At 36.0% G+C, this 27,936-nt stretch overlaps 1 protein-coding gene across 3 annotated transcripts in view; it reads left to right on the forward strand.

Annotated features, from left to right (window-relative positions):
• CNTN5 (contactin 5) overlaps nt 1–27,936 on the forward strand; it is a 628,741-nt gene that overhangs the window by 500,882 nt on the left and 99,923 nt on the right. For all 3 annotated transcript variants that reach the window (XM_051643085.1, XM_051643105.1, XM_051643094.1), the window contains 2 exons: nt 896–1,025; nt 2,967–3,117. In XM_051643085.1, the coding sequence (XP_051499045.1) occupies nt 896–1,025; nt 2,967–3,117 (281 nt within the window). The remainder of the gene's footprint in view (nt 1–895; nt 1,026–2,966; nt 3,118–27,936) is intronic.

Genomic DNA, 27,936 nt, shown 5'->3' on the forward strand with positions numbered 1-27,936 from the left:
CATTTTGCCTTCTTGCCATTCCTTGTATAACAAGGAAAAAGTTAATCCAAAAATATTTGTTGCTGAATTTTATTTTAGCTTTTGTCACCATTTGACTCAGGTCTGACAAAAATGCTCTCGATCCCCTCCCCCTCCCACCCAGGTAGGGAAGGAGAGAGAGAAAAAGAGAGAGACTTGGCTGGGTTGAAAACTAAACTACACAGCTTTAATTAAACACTAATGATATAAGAAAATATATACAATTATATACAGGTATGTTCAGGTATGTTCAGGTATGAACAAAAGCCTCCCGCCTTCCCCCACCCCCAGCAACTCCCACCACACTCCTCTCAGCTGGAACAGTCCCGAGAAATCCCGGAGCTGCTGCTGGAGAAAGCAGAGAGTGATGAGGGTCAGGAGAGCTCGAGCCTAAGGGTTGACGGTGATGGGTGGACGGAGCCCTCTCTGGGCACCAGCCATGGATGGAAGAGAAGGGAAGAAGAAGAAAAAGGAAGGAAGTTGTCTTCTGTGATCTCTGACCTTCCTCTGAGCTTACGTAGATATATGGAATGGAATATCTCTGGCCAATTTTGCTGTCTAACTCAGCCTCTTACGGGGGAGTCACAGATCTCCCCGTAGTGTCTGAGCCAGCAGAGTGAACGTGCTACCTTGAAGACCCAGCAGTTACAATAACATTCCTCTGTCTTATCAACTCTAGCTAGAGCACACTGTTGCTAGTTAAAAGAAAGCTTACTGAAGGAAAAAAAATTCAGTAAAAAGGAAAACTGGCTTCATCCTGGCTCAAACCAGGACAGCTTTATAATGCCTTTTATACCTTTGCCTTAAGCTAATAGCACAGCAAACTTCCAGTGCCTGTTTGCTTTCATAGAATTTTTTTATTATTATTCCATTACAGAGCAGAATTGAGATGGTTAATGGTGTTCTGATGATCCACAGTGTCAATCTCTCAGATGCTGGCATGTATCAGTGCTTAGCAGAAAATAAGTATGGCACCACTTATGCCAGTGCTGAGCTGAAGATTTTAGGTGAGTATTATCAAAAAAGAGCAGGCTGTTCATTTTTTCCCTTTCATAATTACATTTGTTCTTGGTCTGTTATGATAAGAAACAGCTCTTACCAGTCCAGACTTATCAGAGCAGATAAAAGCTGGTTTCTTTTTCTTATTATTATTCATGTGTGACTGGTTCCTTTGTTGCCCAAGCAGCACAGGTCCTCCGGTTGACAGAAAATTTTATTTCATAATTACTGACTCCATTACATTTTGTGATTATTTCTCACATACAGCTACTTCAGTTCAAATACATGCAAACATATTTTTTACTCCTTTAAAAATAAATGCAGAAGAAACTTAAAGAAAGTAAATATTTTTAAATTTCGTTTTGGGGGTTTTTTTAATGAAATAATTCTTTATACCAAGGCCATTATTCAAAGGTAATTAAGCATGATCGTAGTTTTAAAGGTGCAAAAAATTCCAAAGAAGTCACCAGAGCTGACTGACTACTGGAAATTACATGTTTCAATTAGTATCATCCACAGAAAAGCAAAAGTACTACACAATGCTACCAGGAAATACAATAAAAATGTCCTTATTGAGAAGTTGAAGTTAATGAAGAAAATCTTGAAGCATGTCTTTTCAACACTCAAGTTTTCATCAAAGCAATCTGTGGTTATGCACAATAGGACAATAGTGATAAAAGTGAGGTTTAAGTGAGACAGACTTATAGGGGTCTCCATGATCTCTATTAGAGGATGATACAGGTGGAAGACAGGTGTCTGTCAAAGTAATTCAATGGCCATGTCAGTGATTACAGGTCTCTGCACTGCTCAAAACTTGCAAATTTGAAAACCTGCACCTGGGCATCAATCTTGTAAACTCTCAGTTGAATAATAAGGCAGAAGTTACTGAAATAATATACTGCATTTGAGCTATTGGTTCTTCTGAAAAATAAACCAACTACTATATCTCCGCTAATTCCTGGCTGGCCAATATTAGAATTTCACTGATAACTCTTAAAAATAATTCTATCTAGCCATAAATTTAAAGCCACAATGATTGGCTCTTTCCGTCATTTTCCTTTATTTGTGATTCAGCCAGCAAAGAGATCCCTGTTGATTACAGTGTTCTCCTGCTCTGTTTTTTATATCTATTACATAATAAGTATACCTATTATATCAGGTAGTTGTACACTTTCTGTGATGTTATCTAATGTTGAAATGGCCATTATATGTTGCTGCAGTGAAATCCTTTCATTTTGTCACTTGAGAAATTGTACCCCTGTTAAATTTTAACCATAATGTTACATTAAAGAAGCAGTTGAGTTTAATTTTCTGGATTATTAAAGGGAAAAGAACAGAATAAATTGTCCAGATAAATGTATCTGGTATGAAAATTACCCAAAATAATGGTAGGAAATTCCTATATATTTGAGGCAATGGTGTGTAACATGGTCCTATATGTGTAGCTAAGAAGTGGGGGTGGGCTTCAGTTTTGCAAAACTGGTTTAAGAATTAACAGTGTAAGAATTAACTCTAGAGAGTGCATTTTGGATAGCTATAGGATTTATACTTCTTTTCATTTTGAACTCGTTACCTCTAGCCAGTTACCTATGAAATAAAAAACATTTTAAAGAGGTTTATCTAAATCAACTCAATTAGCATTTAATTTCTAAAACTGTTGGATTTCATGAACAATCTTTGTTTCATATGTTGTCATGAAGGAAAAGTCACTAATTCATTACTGGATTAAGTTATAGACCTGCCAACTAGTTTTGGCTGCTGATTTCAAGTATTTGGTAAAATTCCGTCCAATCTGCCATATAATATTTTCCAAGCCAAAAATTGAGATTCTGACCCCAAAACCAAATATATTATTCTAATCTTCTGTTGGAACATAACGAAACAGGAAGCTATGATTGATCTCTGTAGAGTTAATGTACCTTTATTTATTTATTTATTTTTTATAACAGCTTCAGCTCCCACATTCCCACTAAATCAAATGAGGAAAACAATAATTATTACCAAGGGCCAGGAAGTTGTCATTGAGTGCAAGCCAGAAGCCTCTCCAAAGCCAACTATCACTTGGAAGAAAGGAGATAAAGCATTAAAGGAAAGTAAGAGGTCAGAAATCTGTTCAGTAAACTAAATACTGTGTTTGCATGTTTGATTCTGTGATATGATATTACAACACAGGAAGTGACAAGAACATGCATTTGTTCTTCTATGGGTATGGCATAGCTATATTGTCGAGCTGATTTGTCTGACAATAGAGACATTATTGTTTCCACGATATTGAACTGAAAAATCTTAAAATTGTTCAGAGATGCAGACAGCTAAAAATAAGTTATTCTTTTTGTTTTTTCTCTATTTTCAGTTACTTGTTTCAAAAAGGCTTCAGTTAAACTGTAGAGATCTTACAAATGTAGTGTGTTTGGGTATTAAAAACATAGAGGCTTAGTCAGGACCACGTAAGATATCAAATGTGCTTATTTATTTGAAATAATTTTAATAAGTCAGATTTGCAGTTTGATCACAATGTGAATCTGTCTAAGAATAGCTTTAAATGTTTCATGAAAAGAAAAAATATTCCATTATAAGATTTAATTATACAAGTAATTTCTGTACTCAGCAGCACATCTGTTTAACAGAATATGTTTGATTAATCAAGTTTTGTCCAGCTCTGTATGTTAAACATAGTTAACCAGTGCAGGTTAAATGCCAGCTGTAATTGTGCTTTACAAGATTGTACACTAGAATAGATTTGTCACCTTGCAAATGGTCTTTAAGTACACAGAGCAATTTTATCTTCTTTCTGTTAATATAAGTGAATGAACCACTTAAACTGACTTGTATGGCATTAGTCAAAAAGATAAAAGCAAGGCCTTTTTTGTTCATTTGTGCAATACTGATGAAAGCAATAGAGTACCATCTGTCCTCATTAGCTGCAGAAGCCATTTCATTCAGGTGAGTTTTATTTTCTTCTCATGCCTTTTCTTTTGTTCTGAGAAGGAAAAATGAGTAACTTTTCATGCCATATTGGTTCTTGGGGCTGAGTGAAACAGCATTACATATCAAGTTTTACTAACAGGTGTGAATTATATTGTACTTATTGACAAGATATGACAGAACAATATTACAAAGATGCTGATAATATCAAAAGTTCTGAGACTGATGCCTCTATGCTGAAGCTACACATCTACCTGTTTTCATTACGTGATCTTTTCCTCTTATGTCCAACAAAACTCATTACGGTTTCTCTGATCTCCACATGTAAATCTCATTTTAATCCAAGACCAATAAAGCATTTTGGCAATTACTTGATGTCTGTCCAAACATAACCTAACTCTGAAGTTAAAACCTCCCTCATACAAATATGATCTGGAGGTACATATTTTGTATTTGCAGCTTTTGATACTTGCTTATTTTGACAGAGCCTGTAGCAGGAAATGATGAAATGTGGAACATAAAAAGCTGATTGAACAATTTCAAATCTTTGAAGAACTTGGGGTGTGTTCAACCTAATTTTTAGTCAGCTGTTCAAGGAGTATCTTGTGTCATGCAGAGCATTTCCCCTAGTTCTACTGTTTATAGATAGGTGGGGGTGAAAGGAATATCAATTTCAAGGGAAGTCAGTTCTTCCTCTACTTATGGTATGCTTTAAACAAGAATAATACAGTCTATTTGTAGAGGACAAGGGGAAACACCCGTATTTTGGTAGAGGAAGAGTAAATCCCTGGAGGTAGCATGTGTGTGTCCATGTTTTGGGCACTCTGAGAAAGAACCATTGGAAAGGAACAGTGTAAAACATTTTTTAAAATGGAATAATCTGACATGATGGGCACATCTATAGAAATGGGTTCTCTTTATACACTGCTGATAAAAATCCCAGCTAAAAGCAATTAGAAATTTTCATGTGATGAGTTTTTAAAAGTATTCTGATTAAATAATAAGCAAGGGCAAGGATAGAACAGCAGAATATTTAGGTTCAAGATCAGGAGGAAATTCTTTAGTGTGAGGGTAGTGAGACACTGGAACAGGCTGTGCACAGAAGTTGTGGAAGCTCCATCCCTGTGATTCTATGATTCTATTATTTATTTTTTTTTCTTTTCTGACACAGTTTATTCTTCTTCTAGAGTGCTTGTACCAAGTGCATGTTGTCTAAGCATATTTGCTAAGATTTAGTATATTTGCTAAGTCTGCCAGCCCAGAAAAGGGATTTGCTCCATTTAGCCACATCTGTTAGAAAAGTCTCAATACAATAGGGACCTTCTCCTCTACAAAGAATAAAAATTCCGCTTGACTTGTGGATCTGCTATCATTTACCTCTTCCAAGTTGTGTTGTCGGCTTAGGTCTTCCTCCATACAACCAAAAACTGGTTGACAGAAGTGCCTCCAGTGACATTTCCATTTGTAACTGAGCAGAAGGCTGATTTTTTTTTTCCTGTGGGACCCATGGCTGGGTGCAGTTCTTGCTGTAGTCATTGACTCTAGCTCCTGGAATTTAATGCAGTTTGAAAGCCTAAAATGGTCCAGATTCAGTCAAAAAGCTAAAGCCACTCACTTGGCAACATAACTGTGGAAAGAATCTTCATGAGCTCTATCTCTTGGTCTGTTTTTGCCTTTGAACAAATTATCCAACACAAGGTCTTCATATTCACGGTCTTATCTATGCTAGATTTGCTCTTCCTGATCAGGAATCATTTGATTCTACTTGATCTATATATTATGACTTAACTGGGCTCTGAATAAGTGGTAACTCTACAAGATAAAGTAATAAAATTAGAGTATTCACAATTACTTGCTGAGAAAAAGTGTAATTGTGAATGTTGTAATCTCATGTTTTAAATTTTATGGAATTACTTCTACTGAAACATACTTATTTAATAAAGATTCCAAAGTAATCATAATTCATTCTATAAACCAGATGTAAAGATCAAGACCTGCTCCAAAGGCCACCTTTTAATGAAATAAAATATATGATATTGCAGATTTACTATGCAGAAGACTAGAACTTCCAAAGAACAAGGCATAGTCTGGAAAGCTTACTGGTACACGACGTTTAGTAATCACTGTCAGCCTTTGAAAGGAACTACATGTAAAATTCAAATCTTTTGCATATATTATTATCCCAGTCATTGATCGATTCAAACAAATTTAAGTTCATCAGCATTTTCACCTAGAAGTTAAAAGAAGGGGAAAAAAACTTCTGTTTTGGATTTGGAACATACTTGAGCACACTTAAGAACAACAGCAATGTGAGTTTTGTAGGTAGGTAAACACCTTTAAGCTGGATATTTTCATTAAGCATCTCACAACAATTAAAACTGTTAACTATCTTTACCAACCACTTGTCTCTGGACTTTATTGTCTCTAAGGCTAATAGATCACTGTGTGTCATTTAAGGCAGCCTGTGATAATGTATGCTCTGTTTATTGATTTGGACATTGAGATTTTTGGTCCATAAGAATTTTTTAAAGAACTTTTTTATCTTTTAGTTAATAAGCAGGGTTTGTTGTTTGTTTTGTGGGGTTTTTTTAACAGAAAAGTGGATTATATTGGGATCCAAGTCTGAAAAAATTAGTTTATGCTTTGATTTGTAATAAAATGTTTGGTTAGAACTAAGATTTAGATCCTAAATAGGAAGAATTGGGTCTTTGGGCAAGAGTACAGTGATCAACAAACATTTTTGTGAATTTTCTGAAATACTGCAATCAGATACTTCCCAATCTGTAATCAAACCTTCATTTACTATTTTAGCATCCTTCTAAAAAGATGCAGATGCAGGGTACTCAAATCAGGAAGCCAGTCAGGAGACTGTTTCTAATTAAACATTTTTAAAACTTATGTACCAAGCTACAAGAAGGGAACCAAAGTGATATTTAATAACATTGTTTTATATAGACAGTAGATTTTATAATACAGAGTAGAATAGACTGGAATCTGCTGTCAGTTAGATCAATATAAATAATTAGTAATGCAAATAAAGTCAATTATTAAAATGTGGACAATAATTTTTAATAAATTATTTCCGTTCCTTTGTTCAGGCTTCCGTAAATTGCAGGTATTTTCTAATGTTTTCCTGCTGCATAAATTTTGATAAGACATTAATCACTGAGCTGTAATCTCTGCTTAATCACTTCAAGAAAGTCACCTACCTTTCTTGTCTAGGTTGCCCTGTAGTAGTGACTACAGCTGATATTTAAGCAGATGTGCTTGAGGAGTCATAGGTATTAAAAAGCATTGCAAGTTTTTGCTCATCCATTTTTGTTCTTTCTCCTACATCTAATATAGCATTCTCATTAAACTCATATTGAATTTTCACTCTAGCTCGTTATTTCCATTAGATATCCACTAATTATAGCTAAAATAAAATCATTGAAAATCACTCTAACACTGAAATTGTTCTATTCTGTCCCTGTTTTTTCTTCTCCATTCAGACCATAAGAAATTTTAAAAAGCACAATGTAAGCAATAAATGGGTAACTAATAAAAAAAATAATAATAATAACTATACTAATAAAAGTAAAAAATGGGGTAGGAAGATGTGCAGAGGGAGTTTTAGATTGGATATTAGGAAGAGATTCTTCACCCAGAGAGTGGTGGAGCACTGGAATAGGCTCCTCAGGGAAGCAGTAATGGCACCAAGCCCAACAATGTTCAAGAAGCATTTGGACAACACCCTCAGGGACATGGTGTGAACTTTGGGGTTGTTCCGTTCTGGGGTGGGATTTGGACTTGGTGATCCAGGCTGTCCAAGGAGGTGGTTGAGCCACCATCCCTGGAGACATCTAAAAAGACAGATGTGATGCCAGGGGACAGGGTTTAGTGGTGGACGTGTCAGAGTTAGGGTGTTGGTTGGACTTGATGATCTTTTCCAACCAGAATGATGCTGTGATACAGTGATGCTGTGAACTGAGGAAGTAGGATTTTTATAGTGCTGATATTGTGCTGCCTTATTTGGCTTTTGTTCCTCTTTCTTTTGAAGCTTCTCAAATAATGATGCTTGTTTTATCAGTGTTTCTTGTATATCTCAATTTATGTGCAGATTAATATCTAATCTGAAAAAAAAATCTATAATAATGTCTAAAAAGTTATGTATGTACAGGTAAAATATAATTCTGTGTTTATCAGCTGCTCCCTTTTCTTATAGCACAGTCTAAACTTTCTTCTTCACTTGACAAAACAAGCTTTGCAGAAGAACATTAACAGTTTCTGAATGTCAGATTCACAACAGATCTCCATGAGGAGAACAACAGTGAGTCTCTCTGTGGCCATTGTATAATTGCTCATATTCATTCACTGAAGACCAAGGTTAACTTTGCCTGATGACCTTCAAGGAAAATAAATTGTAACAATACCCCACTTGCCACTTCAATTCAGCCACTTTTCCTATGTTGCAATTAGTTTCCTTCATTCCACTTCCGTTTGAAGGAGATCTGCAGATAAGGTGAAGAAAAATTTTGGCAGGTTAAGGATCAGAAGGGATTATGGAAAGTTTGAATGGAATAGACTGGTCTGGGTTTGGCCAGAACACAAACCTCAACATCCCTATTCCTGCAGTGCACATCATGATGGTTTTTCTATTGATACAAGCAGGTAAAAACTTTTTATTCCATTTTCTCTGAATGGTATCAGGGAGTCATAGAAAAGCTGAAAGTGGCAAGGACCTCTTATAGCGCCTGGTCCAACTGCCTGATCAGAGCAGGGCCAACTAGGACAGGTTGCTCGAGGTCATGTCCAGTCAGGTTTTGAGTATGCCCAAGGATGGAGAAAACTTAGCCTTTCTGGGAAACTTGTTCCTATTCCAGTTAATCATTCTTACAGTAAAAAAGAAATATATTCTTATGTTTAGATGAAGTTGCCTGTATTTCAGTTTGTGCTCATTGCCTCCTGTCCTGTCACAGAATCACAGAATCACAGAATTGTTAGAGTTGGAAGGGACTCTCCCACTGAAACAGGACACCAGTGAGAAAATCCTGGCTCTGTTTGCTTACTCTCTCCCATCAGTGTGCATATAAATTGATCAATGGGTCAGTCAGCTGGGAAGCTCTGATGTCTAATAAATATGGCAATATAATTACTAAATATCAATGCTTCTTCCATGAGACAATAAATTCTCCATTCAGATCTGCCCCAAACCTGCCTGGCCACCAAAAGTCATGAAATTGAGATGTCACTTACTCATACAAAACCTACCCATTGTGCATTGCTGGGTAGCAGTGTTCCTGTCTACTTAACATGGTCTTCAGTTACTGTGTACTGACTTGCAGCCATAGAGAAGCCTGTAGAAGCTGTACATGGAACAACAAAATATTGGATATTAATAGCAAGTGCTCTGACAGTCAGTCTTTACGTATCACAGATAAAATTAGTGGATACTGAATATCGGGAGATATGAATATTTGTGAAGATGTCAGGCACTAAAAACATGGAGAAATGAGGAAATTCTTCCTTACATAGTTAAGTGGATATAAAATGTCAAGCCACGTGTTGACCTATAATGAACAGAAAAACACTAAACACTACCCATTAAGGGAGAATCATCATCTATAGGTACTAAAGGAAGAATAAGTCCACTGGAGAGGACAAAGTGTTCAAGCTGTGTGTAACATAAAACATGAGGGAGTGTTGAGGCTGCTGAAATTTTGTCTTTACCTGTTTGCATAATTTTCTGTTCTTTCAGTTATGTTTCTCTAACATTCAGTAGCTGTGAAAAAAGTCAGAGAAAAGAAAGAAAAGAGAGCTAAGGAGACATTAAATTCCAAATACCAATATAGGATTGCTACAGAGTTGCTATACAGGGAAGTCTGAGACAATTACCTTTTGCCTACCCTCAGGTTAATACCAAGATCTTTGAACGACAGAAGTAGTTGTCCCATACACACAGATATTTCATCTGTCACAATCTGCTATGCAATTAGTGGAAATACACAGAGCACTTAAATCTAAAAATATCATAGTTCAAAAATTTAGAAGCGGACCGGTTTTTATATTCTTCTGGTCTCTCAGTCTACTTAATTTTCAGTTTTGACAGGTTCTTATTACAGTTTTACTTTTCACTTTAATATATTTAAGGATCTGTCAGTGTTTCCATTGTAAGATCTTATTTTAATGGCTTTATAGCTCAATTGCTAAGAAAAAAATCAAATGAGAAAAGAAAAAGAAGGGTGTTTCAGAGTAGAAACAAGGGGAAAAAAGAGTTTGCAGGTGAAATTCATATGCAAATTTTTGAAGTGCTTTGGTTAGTGTGGGGTATATTATGGTTTTGGTATGAACAAGTATTTAGGTGTCACAGTGGTTTATATTTTATGCTTTCTTCATAACAATTTTGAAGGAATTTATTTCCATCTAACTGTGGTGTACAACGTTTATTGCAACTGGAAACTGTGCGCTCTGAAGGCGACAGAAAGTATATATGTAAAATGGATAGAAAATTACCCTTAGCTGTAATTTTCAGTTTGTCGGTTGGTCCCTAAGTTGCACCAGGCTCAACCTGTATCTGGCACAAGCTTTTCTGCATCTGTGGAATCAACCACACAGCACAGTTCAGTCTACTACCCTTCCACTTTTCAGTGGTAACACCACAATTTATTTATTTTTTCCTGGTAGTAAAAATCTTCAGAATAAACCCATCTAGAGGAAGAGATTATTAAGCAGTTTGAATATTTTACTTTTTGTCCCCACTTAAATATCCAAAGAAAATGGCTTCTCATGAGTTTCAATTATCTTAACAAATTCCCAGAGGCTACCAAATTAATTCTGTCCTTATATTTGAGGAAATTGTGATCTACAAGATCCTAAATTACTTCTCTGAACTGAAACATCAGTCTTTCTTCCCAGGAATGGTACAGGACAATACTTGATATTATTTATCCTTAATACAATACTTCATATACTGCTGTGCAGCTATTTAGGCACTAACTGACTCTTTTTAGGGAAATAATGATTGATTCATCACAGACTCATACAATGGTTTGAGTTGGAATGGACCGTAAACATCACCTAGTCCCAACCTCCCTGCCATGGGCAGGGACACCTCCCACTAGATCAGGTTGCTAAAAGCCCCATCCAACCTGGCCTTGAACTCTTCCAGGAATGGGGTTTCCAGAACTTCCCTGGGCAAACTCTGCCCTTGTCTCATGACCCTCACAGTGAAGAATTTCTTCTTAATGTCTAATTTAAATCTCCCCTCTTCCAGTTTAAAGCCATACCCCCCTCATCCTACAGCTACAAGCCTTTATAAAAAGTCCCTCCCCAGCTTTCCTGTCAGCCCTTCAGGTACTGGAAGGCTGATATGAGGTCTCCCCAGAGCCTTCTCTTCTCCAAACTGAACAACCCCAGCTGTCTTTATAGGAGAGCTGCTCCAGCCCTCTAATTAACTTCATGGCCCTGCTCTGGCCTCACTTCAATAGCTCCATGTCCTTCTTATGTTGTGGGCTCCCAAACTGTGCACAGTACTCCAGGTGGGGTCTCATGAGTGGAGTAGAGGGGGAGAATCACCTCCCTTGACCAGTTGGCCATGCTTCTCTTGTTGTAGCCCAGGTCACAGTTGGCTTTCTGGGCTGCAAGTGCACATTGCCAGCTCACGTTGAGCTTCTCATCAACCAATACCCCAAGTTCTTCTCCTCAGGGTTATTTTCAATCCATTCTCCACCCAACCTGTAATTGTGCTTGGGATTGCCCCAGCCCATGTACAGGATCTTGCAGTTGGTCTTACTGAAATTCATGAAGTTGGTATGCCTTCTGGATGGCATCCCTTCCCTCCAGCATGTCGACCACACCACACAGCTTGGTCTCATCAGCAAACTTACTGAGGGTGCACTACCACTTCCACTGTCCATGTCATCCACAGAGATGTTAAACAGCTCCTCTCCCAACACTGACCCCTGAGGAATGTCACTTGTCATTGATCTCCATTTCGACATTAAGCTGTTGACCTCAACTCTTTTAGTGCAACTATCCATGCAATTTCTTATCCACCAGGTGGTCCTTCTATCAAAGCCATGTCTTTCCAATTTAGAGACAAGGATGTTATGCTTGGCAGTGTGAAACTCTTTACACAAATGGAGGTAGATTATGTCAGTTGCTCTTTCCTTGTGCCCCACTGCTGTGATCCCATCATAAAAGGCCACCAAATTTTTCAGCATGATTTTAACATAGAATTTATTCTAATACAGAAGTGTATGTTTGGGCAACAGTGCACTAAAGTATGCATATCTTAGAAAAACATTTTCTTCTTCACTTGAAGGGTTGATGTTTGAAGAAGTGTTCCACAATATCTTACCAATCAATTCAAATAGGATTGAATTGTGTAAAAACAGATATGCAGCTCCCTACAATAACCCCTCTACCTCCAGCTGCTTGCTCAGCAGAGTGCAAGTCTCACGTAATTGCTCTGTAGTATCCACTAAGTACATGTGAATGTTTTGTACTTCTTCAGGCATTTGACAGAATAACACTTCAGGAGATGAGTCCCATCCTATATGACCTTGTTTTTTGGTATTTCCATACAATTGCATTTCTTGACTTTTTTCTCAGATATTGAACTGTAAGTATCTCATAAATATATCCCATATCCCAACTTAAAACGCTGAAGAGCTCAACCTTTTTAAGTTGCTAACAGGAAGATATTCAATCTGCTGCACATACCTTGAATATCTGCTTATACGAGTCAGCTAATTATCAGTTGAGAAAAGTTAATGAATTCTAATTCTAACTATGATTAATTTCACTGCTTTTGTTATAAATGGCTGCCTGCTTGTGCACTACACAGGCAGAATACGAAGTCATCAGTCGCCCAAAAGTTGTTATTGTTCAAGGCTCTTTTGACTAGGGCTTTCAGCATAGTTTGTTCTTAATAGAAATTTCATCTAAAATTATTGGGACTTTAAAAACTTAAATTCATGCCACCAGCTGATCTCCAGATTTCCAAGTGGCACTTTAATGATCAAAGAGTAGTTAAGAAAGAAAATGTTGAGGACATTAAGAAAGAGAAACTTTATGACAGAAACTCTTATCTTCCTGAGAGAGTTCTACAAGTCACTTCGTTTTAATTTTTCCATAAATCATTGTCTAATTTAGCTGTGTCAGGCTCATAATTGGAATTAGAGCTCTGGGTATAAAGTGGAAAAGGGAAACAATTATAACTTGACTAAAGAGCAAAAACAAGTAGTAAGATCATCCTTTCACCCATAAATAAATAAATAAATAAATAAATAGGTAAATGGATCTTTGTTCAAAAGCAGCACACAAATATGAGTTTTGACAACACAATGATTTTGGCCATGCTCCTAAACAACTCTTGCTCCTTACTCATTCTCTTACAGAGAAACAGTCCAGTATCCATCATGTCTGAAATCTTTCCTGCTTTGCAGACCTTATGCAGGAGATTTGTTTTTCTGTACCTATGGGTACAGTCAGGTCAGGTTTCAGTGACAAAGTTAAATTGCTGAAATGTCGTTCCCTCCTCTCAGTCTTCTTGCTTTACAATGAAAAAGATTTAGGGATCTGATTCAGGTGATAAATAGCCCCTTTATTTCACCTGGACTATTTCTTTGCTAGTTCATTTCCCTTGTCAGCTGGTCACCCAGATGTGCCAGAGCAACCCAGGAAGGACTGGAGTGACTGGTCATGGACCAAGATGTGCTCAGCAGAGGGGTGTCCAGGACAGCACACAAAGCCAGTCTCACATTTTCCTACCTATTATGCTGTACACCAGTTAGGGCAGATGATTTACCTACACAAGTGAATTAAAAGCTGCCTTGTCATGTTGCCTGAGATTGCACTGGGATGCAGTCAGCTATGCTATTAAGCAGTTAGTCTGTAGCTGGATTTTAGCATGCATCAAGTAGCTGTTTCCAAGTAGTCCTTAGCCATCTTATGAGTTTGTGTGTGCCAAAAGCCATTCTTGCTAGGCTGTCTGTGTCTGCCATCATGTTTTAAAGGCTAACAGCATTTAGTAGGATGGAAACAGTTCTGTGATAGCTGGCTTCAAAATTCAGAAGCAGTATGCCTATTTATTTTCCTGATAGATAAATTATCCCTGTTTAAGCTGTGTAGCACATGAGAGTCTTACCTCAGCCAGAATCTCTGGGCATCATCATTGAATTAGTCACACTGAAGCAGCAACAAGATAAATAATAATTACTGTTGCTCAGTGACATGTTACCATATAGACATAAAATGTTTAAAGTCTGTAAGCTGCAAGTGCTATTTTTAAATTAGGAAGAAACAGAATGTTAAACAATAAATTCCTAGGGCACTGTGGGAAATTTGTTAAATGAATCCAGATTTTTTTTATTGAGAAATCTTGTCAGACTCTCAAATACGAGTATATGCTTTGAGTATATATTTTAATTTATAGCACTCTAAAGGGCTAAGCTACTTTTTCAGTGATGCTCAATATTTTTTTAGATCTACCAGTCAGAATCCATGATCTGTGTGGAGACTACAAAGATCACCTACAATTCATGTTGCACTAGAAAGCCATCTTCCCAGGGACTACTCTTATCATTTGGCATTTTTTCTCACATTATATTCTGACATTCTTCACTCTGTCAGTCTTGAAAATCCATGGACTGTCAGTATTTATATGCTAATTGCTCCCGGAAAAGAAGAATAAGTATATGCATATTTTACAAAAATTAGATATGCTTTGCAGAAAATTAAATTTTATGCAAAAAGTGAATATATTAGTCTAGAAAACAGCAAACTGCTATTAATCCACATAGTCCTGAAAAAAAAAATAAATAGCTCTCTCAAGATGAATGATTTTCAGGCCTCTGTCTAACTCTTAAGAACAGATTTCAATACACAACTATAAACTTACTATCCCATCAGCAGTACCAATGGTGTATTTCTTAGCAAAATAAGGCAATGAAACTACATCTTATCGAGCAAGGAGAAGACACTTTGGGTCAGAACAGAGATACCTGTCGTGTTTGCACTTTTGCGTATTTTCAAGTACTGTAGAACATCAGTCTTTGTGGTTGTCAAGGTTCAGATTTGCTTCACTGTGAAAAAAGAAACTTTGTATTTTTTTTTTTAAATATTATACCAAGTTATCTATAAGGAAAGCCAATTATTTCTTTATTTAAGTAATATGGCAATCAGTAACACAAATCAGTATCCCACTATTACTAGTTTTGAGTTACATTCCTTGTCTTTAACATCAATATCATGTTCTTTAGGCAAGGGGTTAATTTAAAATAACTTGAAATTAAATGTTTCTCCATAACAAATAATGGAAAGCTGCTTAGCTGGAAAGTTATATTGTAATTTGAAAACTATTGAGTCTTTCCTCAAAACTTCTTGTCTAGTAAAAATCCAAAGATGGCCCTCCTCCCATCATAAAATGCAAAAAATGTTCCAGACTAGAAAAAGCCCAAGCAAATCTACAAATAATCTCAGTTTATCTTGATAATTCCTTAACCGTTTATCTACAGAAATGAACATCCACAGATTTATTTGACTCATTGACAACTTCAGTTTTCTTGATATAGTAATACTCAGCTTTGAAACACCTTTACATTTCTACTCTTTATATAAGCAACATTTCAAAGTTTTCTTTCTGCATCTCTGGCACCCTTTTTCTGGGAATGGACTCTTCTGTCATCTACTATCAATCCAAGCCTTTCACAATCATCAGTCCAAAGCAAAATGTATATCCATGAGGAGATGGTTAGTAAAGAGTTATTATAAACAAAACTTTACTTTTTATTATTTAGCTTTTGTTTTGTTTTCCTTTTCTTTCTTCTGTTTTGTATTATTCTCTTACATTGCAGTGCTCCTGGAAAGCATGGCTATTATAGTATAACTGAGATTTGGTACGATTTCTAGAAACCAGTCCTAGTCCAACACTCCATTCAAAACAGGACCAGCTTTTATAATTACCCTACATTGTAAATCCAAGCTAAACTAAGACTTTTTAATTAATCCATCAGGTAAGAGAGGAGAGATATCCCTTTACTGTAAAGTGAACAATAGCTCAGTGCTGGAGAGGGTTTACCACCTTTACCACCTTTTTACCTGAAGTTTGAATCTTCATCAGGCAGTAAATGATCTTGGACTAAGGACTGCGCAGAATAGTGGCTGGTCTGCAGCAGGATGATGGAAGAGCCAAACAAGACTGTAGGGCATGAAGCCTCAAAACCCTGCACTGCAACAACAGTGACACACATCACTGTATTTCTCTCTACATATATGGTTTAATAGTCAGTGACTCACTTAGGGTTGAGCTGTGTGTCAAATTGTTTGTCTCCATCCCAAGATTTTACCTTCTGCATAAAGTTTGCCTTTTGATGAATAGCTTTTTTTAATTTTAAAGGTGTTGAACTGAAGAAAACTGGACTTCTTTTTAAGGAGTTTTCTCTGAGGTAAAAACCCTACCGTGGTTGTTTAAACAATCTAAATAATAACCATAATTTAGATGTTAAAAATCGTATTTTAGAATCTGTAATGGATAACTCTAGTTTTCTTTACAGAAGGAAGGTAGCCTGTGTTCTCATGGAAAAGTAAAACGAGGTGCCAAAGACAGATATATTAAAGTAGCCTGCTATTTAACACAGACATATACATAATCTTTTACAACTCAGAAACTGAAATTGCTTATACTGTAAGCAAAATTTACAATAAATAAAGCTAAAAAATTATTAACATGAATGTAGCTTTAATTTACCCTTAGACCTTAACTGAATTCAGGAGAAATTATGCTAGACAGTTCCGATTTTATGACCAACATCTCTGCAGGTACATACAAATCTCTCTCTGCCTGTCTCCTTGCTCTAGCATTTCTCCTTCTTTGGATTTCATGTGTCAGTAAACTCTGAACAATCTGTGTGTCAGAGCACACCATGCACTAATTTTGCTCTGACAAACTCATCATAGGAATTACACTTTTTTTTTCCTAGATAAAAACAAGGGAAGTAAAAGACTTCATGTGTTTACATTACCTGGATTATATGACAACAGAGATTCTGTTTTGCACTGGCAATTATTGTTTTTAATGGAAATTAGCCATAAACAGCACCATAAAATTTATCTCAGTACTGAATAAATGAGAAGTAGGATTTGTGGGGACTTAAAATTCCTAGTACTTCAAGAGCTAAGAGCTATGGTAATAATTCAGAATAGGCATATCAGTTGAAGTTTTTATCCCCATATTCCCCTCCACGGTCACTCATTTTGTCTTGAATCAGTTTTCAACACTTTTGCATGCAAGGCACAGAATATCATTATAGTTATGTCGTATTTTGTTTGGGGTTTTCATTCCATGCCCCTTTTCAGGATCAAGGCTAATACAGTAGTTCTTTGTTGTCCACTGAATATCCACTCTGAAATATTGTACATACTCTTTGATATTCCAGTAATACATGGTGGTTTCTAAACTCTAATGTCAGCTTAAAAGACTCATTCTATTCAGACTGTTGAATTTAAACATGTGCTTTTTTTTCTTTACTATGTAATTTCTGCTTGATGTTTGACTTCTGCATTATGGCTCAACTGCACTTTCATGTGACATTCAGATAAAAGCATATATCAGAAAGCATAATTCAGATTTTGTTTTGAAGAGAATCCCTTGTGTCTCATACAAACTCCTATGAAAAGAAATACTTGCCACTACAGCAGTAAATTAATCTTTATTTATTAAAATTAATTTATTCCTTAGCAAGGGATTTCCTGTTCTGTTTAATATCATTTGCCCTATAATATTAATGAAAAAATTGTCACTGCATAAACATTATATTGTAATGAACTAATTCAGACATTTCCAACAGCACCCTAGAGTGTACAGAGCTGTGTAATAACACTGGCTGTACATAGGTCAGATAATAAAACTAGGAACACTGTTCATTTGCAGATCATATCCTCAATTTTTTAACTTCAAATTCTTTTATAAGGTCATTTTAATTTAACCCCTATCTGTAACCTTTTGCTTGTGAGCATGTGTTGTTTTTTGGGGGCTTTTTAAAATGTAGGTAATTTGCTTTTGGGAATGGAGTACCATTTTAGGAAATAAAACATAAAATTAAATTTGTTAAAAAGGCTTATATAAAACCATTGGCTTTAAATTTACACATGGGAATGATTGTGACCCTTTTTTTGTTGTTGCTGACAGTGATGTGTTTTTTACTGTGCTACCTTTCACACGGCTTTGTGAACACATGAAAAGCATATTTCCTGTATTAAAAACTCTTGAACTTGTGGCACCATATTCTCACCCTGTCATCTGTTTGGTCTCAAAATGCTTGATTGCACAAAAGGCCTAACAACAGGTAGCTCTACCTCACTGATAGCTTCTCCTCAAGTTACTGCAGAGACGTAGTCCTATTCCTCTTTTCAGCTCATTGGTTCTATAAATACACAAAAAAAGATGTTTCTGTTTACCTTGATGTATCATCTGATTTCATTTTCAGAGCCCCAGTCTTCAATCACTTTTCTTTCCATGGACAATATGTTTCTGTTCAGAGCCAGACATGTTCCTTAGTAGTACATATTTTTAAATTATCACTGATGTGAGGTCAGCTGAGAAAAGGCAAAGGACACCTTTGGATATTACGTCCTATACTCCAAGGGCTCTTTTATTCAGAATAGCACTCATTTTTATACTTTGATTCATTCTTTTGAACATGAATTTAAGGACATTAAGTGAGAAAGTACCATAGTTTAGAGACTTAATTTTGTCTTCCTTTCAGGTGATCAAAATAACTGTTCTTTCTCCTTGCTTTATTTCCCTACGCAATATATAATGTTTTCAGTGTGTAGCAAAATGTTTATCTTTCTGTATATTCCTTTTTTCCTGCATCATAGCCTCTTCAATTTCTGTTTATTTATCTAGTTTAGTTCTGGAGCCCTTTCCCAAGTAAGTTTTTCCCTTCGCTTGAGGTACAAATTCCTTATAATTTTTGCACCTTTAACTTAGTAAAAATCAGTTTTGTCTTCATGCAGGTCCTTTGCCCAGTGAGTAGGTTCCCAAGGTCTCATCTGTAATCAAGTCACTGACCTTCTGCCTTTGCTCTCAGATCTCGCATCCAGAATGTTTGAGACAGTGAAAAAAAGTGTGTAAAAAAGAGTCAGTTTTCTATCTTGTTCAGGAGTAACTGCATTAACTAGGATCAGTATTCAATATTCAATGCACACTATAGTCTCCAACTAGGAGGCATTTGCAGGTTTGTTAATATTTTTAAGATAGCTGCCCCAAACCAAATCTGATTCTCTTCTGCAACTGTTTCAGACTTACAGACTTCCTTAATTCATCAAACTGAAAGAAATTAATTCTGAGAAGTTTATTATTTTTAAATATCATGTCTAATATTTTCAGCACTTAAGTATTATCAGAATGTAACATTAAAATTAAATTTCTCTCTGTTTGCAGCTTCCCTGTAGTTCTTAAAGTACCAGTTTGCACTAGGTTGTGAGGACAGAAATGTAGGGTTAGACCTTATTACAGCAAGGAAGCTGCAGACAGACAGACATTCCCATCTGGGAAGTGCCTGGGTAAGAGAACGGCTGGAGGGTAGACAGGAGAAGAATTTTAAGGGAAGGATACTTTAGACATGGATAATGCTCAGCTTTTATGTGGAAGCCAAAAGAAAATTAGGCAGATGCTTTCTAAGCTAGAAGAAGGTATAAAAACTATGTAATTCATTGTGCCTTAAAAGCATCCGAGAAAGTAATTATTTGATGACAAAATTGTTGTCATCTATTGAACTAGCTGAGCCTTCACTATAGTAAGAAATTAACAATTTAATTACAGAACCAACTGAAGCATTTTGCTGGTAATTCTGTAAAGAGCAAAATTTGCATTCACATTGCTGCAATATGTACTTCAAGCAAAAAAATGGAAGGAAAAAAAATAAATGTTGAGATTGATTAAGAATAGCTCATCCAAAAGAAGTGGCTCTGCAGTGAACACAAAGTTCACTGCAGGAAAATGTACTCTGCTTTAAAGCTCTTGATTCTGGGCTTCAGAAGCCATTTGCTTTCTCCCTAAGTGTTGAGGACAAGAACTTCTTATTCTAGATTGTGGCTCAAAGTTCTTTAGTATGATATTGAAAACTTGCTAGGAAAAAAAAAAAACACAACACCTGCTGTGCTTCAGTGCACGTTCTGGAAGCTTGGAAATGTCTCTGCAGCTGCTGTCGGTCTCCTAGCAGGGTGGTTGAAAAAATGAGTATCAATGCCCCAGGTTGTTAACAGCACTCCATGGAGCTCTGCGGCAGATTGCTCTGCGGCGTTATTATCCATGTACTGTTCAGTTGGATTTTGCACTTAGCAAGTGGAGGATTTTGATCAATAGCAAGGATTCTACACAAGGGAATCTGTGGATAGGCATTAAACTTTCTGAAGCTACTAAAAGCAGTCTCGAGGAGTCTTGACAAATTACAAGCTGCTTTTCTTGTCATATTCTTAGCAGTAAACCAACCGTGAGCAAAGAAGTGCCATCAGAAAAGGCCAAAATGAGAAACAGATAAAGCACTGCAAAATGGCACCTTTTTCATTTCATAGGAAATATCAGTTTCCCATTAAAAGATACATAGGCTGAGACCAAAACGTGGTGAAGAAACTGAAATGTCTGGCTGAATATTACCCAAGCTAATTATTTTTAGCACTAAAAACTATCCCAGGCAATGTATATCCCAGACATATATATACATATATACATACATATATGTATATATATGTATATGTATGTATAACAGTTGCATTTCAATGAATTAAAATTATTCAAAGTCATGAGAGAAAGATCAAAGATGATGACAAATTGAATTCGGGTAAAATCAGAGGATCATAAATGTTGAACAGCCACCTTGCTTGTCATTTCATGGGTTCGTTAGTTTTTAGCCAAAAGGTATTGGAACATAATGTGATGGATCTATATATATAGTCCTTTAACTTTGTCACTGACATCTGAATTGAAATAACAATTTCATAATCCTAACAAAGGCAGAAAACGAATAGAAAGGAACAAATAAAATTGCATTTTTTCTTTCCCAATAATATTTTTTTTCTATAACAATTCACCTACCGAAAACATGCAAATAACATACTTGCATCCATTGTGCTAGACATTGCTCAAGCACATGCAGTTCCCAGATGAGGATTCAAGTTGGTACAACTAATGATGCATATGGAAGCAGTTTTCATTCTTTGTGAAAGAAATGCAATTCATAATTTAAATTCCAGAAGTCAAGATAAAAAGCTTATAATTTCCATGTAGAAAAGTTGGCACCAGCAGTCTGTCCCAAGACATGCTGCTTGTCATGAGACACAAACACAGCATAATAAAATACTTTGACATATTGTTGCTGGTATTGGCGAGACTGTTATTCAATATGACAAACAAAAACAATAGAAATATTTTCTGATGTATGCTGAAGCTCTTGTTGGATACTCTTTAAATGCTAAATACTGTTCAAAAAAGAGTGTAGGATTTGTTGGATGTATTTTCAGTGAAATAGTATAAGTGCATTTCTTGGTTAAACATATAATCCAGAAAAAGCATATCTTAATCTAATTTGTAAACCTTCATCTAGACTCTAATTTTCTACTGCAGGAGAAAAAAAAATGCTCCTGCTTGTTTATAAATAGCAGCTTGAAAAACTGTGCATTTAATTAAACATTCACTGACTGATCTGATCACCCTGGTATATCTTCATAGATTGTGATTTATAGATGGACAAAAGGTCATGGGAGCCATTTAACATATTAATGGTGATATACGAGAACAGTCATTTTAGTCTGCAACATTTTATTAATTATCTTCAGGCACAGGTTGTAACTACAATGCAGGTTTGTTATCTGTCTTTGTGTGTGTTGCCTCTAAAAAACAATAAAAACCTTCAATTTGGTGGACAAGATCTGAGACCAAATTAGGCCCTGAGACACAGATGGTGTATCAACAGGAGCTGTGTGAAACCAGCTAGCAGAAAAATGAGGCTGTAACTCAGATTGTGTGGTAGCCAGAACTGAGTCATACAACATTTCTTCTTTCAAACCAGAAACCTGGAAGTAAATTAAAATCATAGATGTTTTACAGTACACAAACCCCTAAACTAGCTAGAGTCACATCCCCAGTCACAAGGTTTCTCTAGTATTTTGTGTCTCCACCGATTCAGTGAATCTTTCTGCTAGCTGGCGTTTTATAATGTTGAGTTATTCCCTTTTATCATGTTAAACTCCCCTTCCTCATCTCTTTTAAAGATTTCTCACATTCTTGGCTCACATCTCTTTGTTTTACATCTGAATGTGGTTTTGGTTAACTTACCTGAAAAACTAGTTCAAAAGTTGGGCTCTTGATTTGTAGCACAGGTAATTAATGTTGTTCACGGTTAATACCTTCTTGACCAGACTTTTGGTAGATCTCTTTCTACGATGCTTTCTTCTCACCCTTTCTCTTCTGTTAGGCAGAAGGGACTGTGTGTGTAATGTATTACACAGGAAAAGACAGAGGGAGTTAACATATCTGTACCATCCTTGCATGCAATTCAGAAATACATTACATTTCCACACTGTCTATTGAGATGCTTTTGTGACCACTGGTAGTATTGCAGCTAGTGATTTGAAGAAATAGACTCTATAGCCCTGGGAAGCTCTACAGCAGGTATTCTTTATTGCAGCGCTGGGTGCGTGGGGAATCGCTCCTCCAAACACACACACCAACAGACAAGAACAGTACATATTTATTAACTTAAAAATATGCATCACCTAACAAAAAAATAGGCAGGATTATTCAGATTAATTCCAAAAATCGTTATAATATTTAAATCATTTGCCCAAAGTCATTAGCATAAAGCTACGCCCATTCCCACATGTGGGCTGCTTCTCGGTGGTTGTGGGCAGGGGTCTCTTGGAGGAAGGCTTGTAGTCTTCTTCGCTGTGCTGGGTCAGGTTGTTCTTCATTCTGTCATGTTGGCTAATGTACCCAGCTGAATTCTGCTTCTTGGTGTCTCAGGAGAGGAATCCTAGATCAACACAATACCTCTAACAAACATTAACAGATTCTATTCGACAACATTATGTAGGTTTGGCAAATTTAACCCTTAAGTCTCTAATTCACTAGAGCCACCTCATTTTCCTAGACTCCAGTGTCTTTTTCTCTCACCATCTGCTCCTATGTATAACATAAATTGCCTTCCTTTCAATCAATTTTTTGTTGTTTTTCTCCATTTCATGCATCTTGGACTAAATGCCCTGTCTGGTGTAGGTGTCCCTTTTGCATTCACAAATGCTATCCATTAAAAAATGACATTTCACCAAAAATCACAGGGTGTAAAAAAAACCAATAGTTTTTATTGATAAAGTACCCACCTGGGTCATGTACAATCAAAACCAAAACTACATCACAACAATTGTTTTAGTAAAAAATGTTAGGCATTTTATATCACGGACTAATTTTTTTATCATGGAATTCTGAGTTGGAAGGGACCTCTAGAGATCATCTAGTCCAACTCCCCTGCTCAAGAAGGATCACCTAGAGCACATTACTCAGGACTGCATCCAGGCAGGTCACAGGCCTCCCAATTATTTTTATATATATATATATATATATATACACACAGACATACACACATACAATTATACATATTATATGCTTATATCTATACTTTTTGCCATGTCCTGATTTAAATACTAGTAAACATCAAAGCCAAAAGTGAAAATCAGAAAGTGCACTGGATTCATTTTGATAGCGACTGTCAGCCCAGCATTTCATTCAGCTGGTTTGCGGCCCTACCATAAAGATTTTAGTGTCTCCATGTACTTTATGCAAGTATTTAGCAGCAGTAGCTTCTCGAACGCGTCCCTTTCAGTCTCTGCCCAGACTGCAGGACACTGCGCATCAAGGAGTGTCTATATTGAGCAGGTATCTCTTGAGCTTAATGGTCACCACAACTCCTGCAGGTGTGACTGCCAGCACAGGAACTGCTATTCTCATGATTATTGCACTGCCTCACACCCTGCTTCAGGCAAAACAGGTTTTACTTTTTTTTTCTTAGAGACTGAATCATTCCAGGCTTTAGAAAGCCAGAAGGAGGATGCTTTTTGTAAGCCACTCATCTGGTAAATCATTTTGGTAAGGAGTAAAGCAAGATCTGGTCAGAGGGCTGCACTCAGCCCAAAATACCTATCCCAGATTAGTGATGTGAATTGCCACCTCACATGCTTATTTCTGACTGCTTACTATAGGGAGAGAGAACCAGACACATAGTTTAGACAAGACCAAGCAGTCTTAAGTAGCTGAAATAAAACAAATCCCATCTTCAAAACCTCACCACAAAATGCAGTTTTCTGTGACAGTAAATCCATATATTCTTGGGCACAGACCTGAGATATTTCTATTTGACGAGCGTTCCAAATTGTAGTCACTTACCTGCCCCAGTTTCTCAAATATACCTTTACTATCATGGCTGCAAGCTTACAGATCAGATTTATTCACTCCCTAATACTGTGTTCTTCATCCTGCTGTATTTATAGCAGTGTGTACACTTGCTTCGGAGTTCTGCTTTTTCTCTCTTTCTCTCTTCCCTCTTCCTGGAATTTTATGTGCTCTCTGTTTATCTTTTTTTTTTTTTTAGTCACAGCTTAAGTTTTAATTTATCTTCAGAGAAAGGAAAAAGCAAGGTTCTGATGTATTGGATGTTCAAACATATATTTGAACCACTGGAAACTGATTTATTTCACCAACATTGTTAGTTTGAAAAATCTCCCATTAAACGGAAGAAAACATTAATGTGACTTGTCCCCTCTGCATTGCAACTTCATTGTCCTTGGAACTTTATGGGTGTAGAAGTTGACTTTGACCAATCGTTTTTCTAAGATTTAGGAAAACATACTTCATTGTTTTACTTACTGGTTTTTGGTTTTGTAGGGATTTTTATAGGACACTAGTTACTCTGACCTTTGAACTGTTTGATATTATTTCACAAATAAATATTTTTATGACAAAGAAGAATAATACTAAAAAATGTTCATACATATTTACATAGCATCACTTTTAAACATGCATCATTCTAACATTAAGAATCCTTAAATATTTGTTCATATAATTTTTTTTTTCATTTTTACTTGCAAGTTTAAATCAATCTTTTTTTTTTACCTGCACTGAAGCTTCCATGTTTGCAAGACAAAATTCATGTTATTTTAGTGTCAGTTAGCTATATTTGCTCTAATCTTAAAGACTGAAAGCATAAACATCAGATACAATAATTAATTTGGTATAAATCCCTTTCTAAAAAAAAGAAGCACACTTTAATGTGGTTTGCAAAGAGACCTTCCAACAGATTTTGAATTCTAGAATCAAAACTTTGCTAAATAGTGTACAAATTTATTTCTGATATTTATTTTCTGCTATTGTCCAACATTTCACTATAAACAAAATATATTTTTATTTTTACTTTTCTGATTTTCTCCACTAATGGTAGGTAGCTAATACCTGATTTATAGCAATTTATTTTAATGAATTCTGGACACCTGCAACCTGTAATTGATTTGGCACTTATATAAATTTCCTGACTCCAATCCAACTATCACACTGCTTTCAATCATATTCAGATTTTCCTTTGGATATGGACACATGCCTTAGTATGGAATTAATGGATTTTGGTGGTGGTGTTTTAGCTTATTTTTGTTTATATTCCCTTCCTTCTGTTAATGCTAAGGACTGCACATAAAAACAGGATAAAATTGTGCCAAAAATTTGCAAAACCATTATCCTAGTTAAGTGGGGATTGAGTATCTACAGACTGGAACAGAGTATAATTATGTTTATTTAAGGGCTCAGAATGCCTTGATTGTAATTTGCAGACTGTTTTTCTTCTAGGTACTGAGCCAAGTTCACCAACAAAGAATCAAAGGCTGATGGACTTTAAAGAAAAAATATCTTTCAGCTTATAATATCTTTCATTTTAATTGGCATTCGTTAAAATGAAAATGTTTTGGTTGCACTGCTACCTTCTTCCAATTATCTTCAAGTTCCCTCCTATGTTACCAGATTCAGGCTCAATATGTTTAATTTCCTAAATTTTCTACTTAGAATACGATAGAAGCGTTTTTAAGATCTTGAGCTGTACAGAACTGATCTGTAGTGTAGAGAAATAGTAATGTGACCCCCATGTGGAGTAATGAGGATAAGGTTTCTGTGAGATCACTGACTTTAACAATTACTGAAGAAGCACAGAGCAGAAAGCATCTGGTACTTTGTCAACCACATTCAAGTGAATTACCAAAAAATATAGAACTAATTAGAACTGTCACAAACCAATCTTCTAAGGAGCCTAACCCCTAAACTACAGAGGATAGCCTCGTACATGATACATGGAGGAAAACAGGAAGTAAAACAGTAATTTGAATTAAAAATGTTAAGATATAAGGAATCCTGATACATGTTTATTGCAACATTAAATACTTGAAATAAATGTATCTTAATCACAAAGGGCAAATACTAGGCTGTTACTTATGGGATACATATTATTTATAGCATACATATTATTTATATGTTTACTATATATACCCCATACTACTTATAATCATAAAAAATAGCACTTATATAATAACTATGTATACTGGTTCTGCATATTAATTTATACATACTTTAATTTTTATCTATACATAAGTTATTACATGCATCTAATCATGGGCTTTTTATTTTTTTTGCTCTTATAATAGAGGAGATACATGTAATATTTTTGGTAAATACCATAAAGATTGTTTTTTTCTTTTCTTTCTATGTAGTTGAATGAGCAATACACAGCAAATATAGAATAGCTACCTGTTTCAGGCAATCCCATGCCCCTTTACTTGTCTTCATGGTTTATTGCGCACTGATCATAGAGAACAACTCTTACATTGAAACAAAAAAAAAGGTGAATATAACAGGTATATGCTACATTAGGTATTGTTGAAATGCCTCATGCCAGTCAGAAAGCAACTTCCTATGCAAGAATCACTAAGATTGTTTAATAATCTCATAAGGGAGAGGAGGAGGTATGTGTCTTTTCACTACTTTTAGGGATTCTGCCACAGAAAGTCAACTAAATTTAGGGACAGAACTCCAGTAAAGGAGTCAACTCATTGTGTTTGCTTGTCTTTCTGAATAGTCTCAATTACTTTTTTTGGAACCTTGACTTTGCAAGAATCTTTTATAATTGCTACTTTCTCAATGCATGTGCCAAAGTTTCTGTTCAGTAGAGAACAGAACTTCTGGGTTTTTATCTGAAATGGTCTTAATTTCTGTGAGTTTTACATTAAAAAATTCTTAAAGTGTCAGTGTGTGTTGTTGTCTCTGAAAAAACAGATAACTTTGGGAATTAAACCTGACTTTGGCATGGACTGCGATTACCTGAAGTCACTTAACTCTGAATTCCTCATCTGACTAGTGGGTTGGGAATAATGTTTCTAATTTATCTGCAGAGGCTTTCAGGATGAATCACTCATAGAATCAGAGCATCATTCAGGTTGGAAGGTCAGTAGTGCTAGTCACTCCTGATCAAGGTGGAGTAAATGCTGAATCAGAACAAACTGTCACAATACTTTGATGCACTTTTGAAAATTACTTTTCAATAAATAATAATATTAATAGCAAACATTTGAGAGGAAAAAAAGTATGGGTTCATATTGCCACACAGAAATAAACTGAGTTTGGAAGAGAGCATCATCAAAATAAAAATGCACCAATACACGCAGCAAGGGCAACAATCAGGAAGAGTTGGAAAACACCAGACTAGAAAGCTGCAGCCTGGCTGCCATTACTGAAACTTAGTGGGACAAATCCCATGACTAGAGTCTAATTATCAATGGCTACAAGCTGAAATGAAGGGGACAGGAGAGGACAAGAGTTTTGGAGGCGTTGCCCTCTACATCAAGAAATGCATAGAGTGCAAAGAGCTGTCTCTAAAGAACAGGCATTAGTAGGTTAAAAGCTTATGGGTAAGAATTAGATGTCCC

Source organism: Apus apus, chromosome 1, assembly GCF_020740795.1.
Source record: "Apus apus isolate bApuApu2 chromosome 1, bApuApu2.pri.cur, whole genome shotgun sequence".
Lineage (NCBI taxonomy): Eukaryota > Metazoa > Chordata > Aves > Apodiformes > Apodidae > Apus > Apus apus.